The following is a 4,087-nucleotide window of genomic DNA, read 5'->3' on the forward strand; positions in this document are numbered from 1 at the left end:
TTTTATAGTATTATCTTCTAAATAAAAGTACGCATAAGAAAATAGAACTATTGAATATAAGATCAAAATAAATATGCGAGAAGTAGGTTAAAGAAAAGAGATCGTTTGATTTACACGAGAAGGAAGAAGGGACAACCTAAATCTTAGACAAAGACCGAAGATATTCAACCTGAGCTTCAAGGACTCATCAAATCTCAAGTCAATTTTCATAAACATGCTTGTTGCTGAGGGCTTCACTCTCGGTCTAGAGATTAAATCAAGAGCCATAAGAGCCTGTGCAATCTCTCTCCCTCGTTCCGTCTTGATCACTATGTCACATTTCCCTCAGTTTGTCTCTTGATTGATTGCACTTGAGGTTGCTCACACCTCTCATCCAATTTGGCCTATAAGTTCGGTGGTGGTTGACGAAGGTCGACGATGGCAGGAATGATGTTGGACTTGAGTTATTTCCTAAAGTCTCAAGTTCTCTCTCCATCCTCTCCCATCGTGTGAGTGTGAGACTCTATTTATAGTGTTATGTGTGCAATTAATGCAGGAATATAAATCATTTTGGTCGGACAATCCAAAGAGCTTCCCGAACGATATTTAATGGACATTTGAGTGCCCAATGATGTAAGAATTAGTGCTTTTGGGCTCCTTGGATTCGTCTTTGTCGAGACTCTTGATTCGACTACAAACTCGCTAGATTTGACATCCGTTTGACCTTTCAAATGTCTCCGGAAATCCTCCAAGAGTAGTTTAATGATTTTATCCAGGCTTGATTCGACTCGGATTAGACTGAATTTCATGTCATTAGGTCCGTCTCATCGAGCCGATCAATTTGACTATAAGTTTGCTGAAATCAGACCTCTAATTGACTGTTAATCAAAATTTAAATGTTTCTTTTTCAAAAAATTGCATCAAGATTCGTGCTGGCTGATGAAAATTTGTTGTTGACGTATCAACTATGTTTAGCTGGAGAACACCTCAAGCAGTGGAATGAATCATTTAAGACATGCGGTGTTTGCTTCACCTGGATGCCGCCGCAGTCACAGAACCGGAGTCGATTTCTTCTAGTGAGGAGGAGAAGATAGTGTAGTTATAATTAGGATCAAATGATTAATTGTCTATTTAAATAAAATATTAAATTAGTATTTTTATTTCCAAAAATAAAGGTTTAATAATTCATAATAAGAGAAAATATTCAGTCTGCAATTAAAATAAATTTGAGGCATGTCAAATACATTAAATATTATTTTATTCTCTGAAAAACAGAGAAACTTGACCAGTATTGATTATGGTGAACAATATGATTATACTGAATGTTTTCATGTGCACAATTATGTTATAAGCTATTGCTTTCTCATCAAATTGTTTATCTGAATCTTTTGGGTCATATATTAAAGAAAAATTTCTAGTACAACAAGGTCGTACACCATGGATTTCACATCATATTAGTTATTAGAATATATATTTTTGATCCGTATAACATGATTGTACTAAAGCTTTTTTTTCGAGACAACCATATTGTTCAATTATAATATTGTACCGAAAAAATATATAGAGCTTCAAACTTTTTGATTTTTAGATAATAAAATAATATTATATATATTTAATATCCGTTTAATTTTAATTTGAGTTCGGGCTCTTAATATTTTCTTGCGAAGGAAACCCATGAGGATAGGGCTGTCAATTTGGCTCGTTATTCGTGAACATTTCTTGTTTCGCTTGTTAAACAGCTCGTGTTCAGCTCGTTCGTTTAGCCTAACGAGCCGAACACAAACAATTTTTTAAGCTCGAAATGTAAATGAGCCGAACACGAGCGAACAAAATGAACACGAACATCAATTTGTTCGCTCGTGTTCGGCTCAAAATGGCTCGAAAAGAAAATTATATAACTTTTTATATAACAATATGTTAGATATATTATTTATCAATATGTTACATATATTATTTATATAATAATATATTATATATATTTATGTCTAAGTTTAAATCTTAACACCTCATGTGACAATGTGGTTAATGTCTTATTTTGTATAGATTTGATCCAGGTTCGAATCCAACCCTTTACATCTATTTTTCTCACTTTACGAGCCAATTTCGAGCTGAACACGAGCCGAACACGAACACACTGTTCACGAGCCGATTTTGAACACGAGCTATTTCGAACGAGCCGAACACTAGCCAAGCATGAGCTCGCTCAAGCCCGGCTCGTTTACAGTCCTACGTGAGGACAAGAAAGCCCTTTCACATCTCCCTCCCAACCGTTCATATTCCCGCCTTCACTACCCTGACCACCAAATCCCCTCCCGTAAAGCAGCCGGAGAAAAGCAAGTGCCTCCGGCCTCGGCTGCGCCACCTCCCTGCTTCCATCAAGCATCGCCGCCACCGCAGTCATCGATGGCCGCAGAGCTGGCTCCTCATGCAAGCAACACAGCGCCACTCTCACCGCCCTCTCCACTTCCTCCTCCCTCACCCTCTTCTCCAACCTCTCATCCGCAAGCTCCAAATACTTCCCTTTCTCGTGCATCTCCAGTGCCACCAACGGAAAACACACCATCTCTCCTTCGACGGAGTTTTTGCTTGACCATCCCTCGCTTCCTCTGCCCTCCACCGAGAAGTTCTTCTTCCCTCGAATAATCTCCAGAAGCACCATCCCGTAACTGTAGACATCAGCTCGATCCGATATGGCCGCATTGGCCAGCCATTCCGGCGCAAGGTACCCTCTGGTTCCCCTCATCGTCGTGAAGAGTCCTGATTGTTCAGGGTTCATGAATTTCGCGAGGCCGAAATCGGAGATCTTGACGCCGGTGATGCCGTGGAGGAGGATGTTCTCCGGCTTCACGTCGCAATGAACGATCTTGCGGTCGCAGCCCGAGTGGAGGTAAGCGAGCCCTCGCGCCGCACCGATGGCGATGTCCATTCTCTCCTGCCACTCGAGAACAGGACAGCCAGGGCGAAAAAGAGAACGGTCGAGTGAGCCGCGGTTCATGTATTCGTAGACTAGCAGGCGGCGGCGGCGCCCCTCTGCGCTGAAGCCGTGGAGGCGGACCAGGTTTATGTGGTGGATGCTGCCGATGACGGCGATCTCCATGCAAAATTCCTTTTTTCCGTGGAGGCTGCCGGCGTCGCCGGCGCTGATGCGCTTCACGGCCACCGTGGTTTTATCAGGGAGTTCGCCAAGAAATACTTCGCCGAAGCCGCCGGAGCCTATTTTTGTGGAGAAGTTGTTAGTCGCGGCGACGAGTTCGGTGTAGGTGAATCGGTGCGGGAGCCCTGGGATGGAGATTTCGTCGGAGTTTAAGATATCTTCGGTGGAGCTATGGTTATCAGTGAGCTGTGACCAGGGATTATTCTGGCCGCCTGCATAAATCTCCTTCAGAGGGCCTGAGTTATTGTTGCGGCTCCGTTGATGGTGGCGGCGCAAACAATAGAATCCTGCGAGGAGAATAACTAGGAAGAGTATGCCGGCGATGGATGGCAGGAGGATCGGGAAAAGATTGGAGTTTTTGCTGGAATCATGCTGCGGTTGTGTCGAAGCTAGAATTTTGATGTATCCTTCTCCATCGTCGACAAAACCGTGATCTCTCGTGCTAATAAATGATCCGATCTTGTCTTTAATTAAAAAGCAAGAGTTTGAAGAATCCCGATAGAAAAATCCCAAACAGAAGCAATTCACCGAGCAGAGATTACGACACGAGGACAGGTTCCCTCCGGAGCTCGCCGGACTCGCGAATTTATTGGCGAAATAATCCGTTTGACTTCCCAGGCTCAGATAAGCTGCTTCAGATTGGTTCTTCTCGCCGGCGCATTTGGATGGATAGGCTAAAGTAAAACTATCGGCCGGCGAGCAACCGCCGGTAGGCAACTCTGTCAACGATGCAGGGCAGTTGCAAGTGGCACCTATGCTCGTCACCGTGCAGACGTCCAACTCACCGCAGGACAACGGAAGATCGCAGACACCGCGCGGAGCGAGGAGCTGTTTAGAGAGAACGGAACCGTTGCCATTGTATCCCATGACGCGAAGCTGACCGTTGGATTCCAGTCTGATGAATTTAAGCTTCGTTACAGGGAGGTCAACGAGATACACCGCTCTTTTTTCTTG

The 4,087-nt window shown here is 43.8% G+C and overlaps 1 protein-coding gene across 1 annotated transcript in view; it reads right to left on the reverse strand.

Annotated features, from left to right (window-relative positions):
- Window positions 1–2,119: 2,119 nt before the first annotated feature.
- LOC110028672 (G-type lectin S-receptor-like serine/threonine-protein kinase At5g35370) overlaps window positions 2,120–4,087 on the reverse strand; it is a 2,922-nt gene continuing 954 nt past the window's right edge. Inside the window, exon 2 of the mRNA XM_020730622.1 lies at window positions 2,120–4,074. Within this exon, the coding sequence (XP_020586281.1) occupies window positions 2,198–4,074 (1,877 nt within the window). The 3' untranslated portion in view covers window positions 2,120–2,197. The remainder of the gene's footprint in view (window positions 4,075–4,087) is intronic.

Source organism: Phalaenopsis equestris, unplaced genomic scaffold (genome assembly GCF_001263595.1).
Source record: "Phalaenopsis equestris unplaced genomic scaffold, ASM126359v1 Scaffold000522, whole genome shotgun sequence".
Classification (NCBI taxonomy): Eukaryota; Viridiplantae; Streptophyta; class Magnoliopsida; order Asparagales; family Orchidaceae; genus Phalaenopsis; species Phalaenopsis equestris.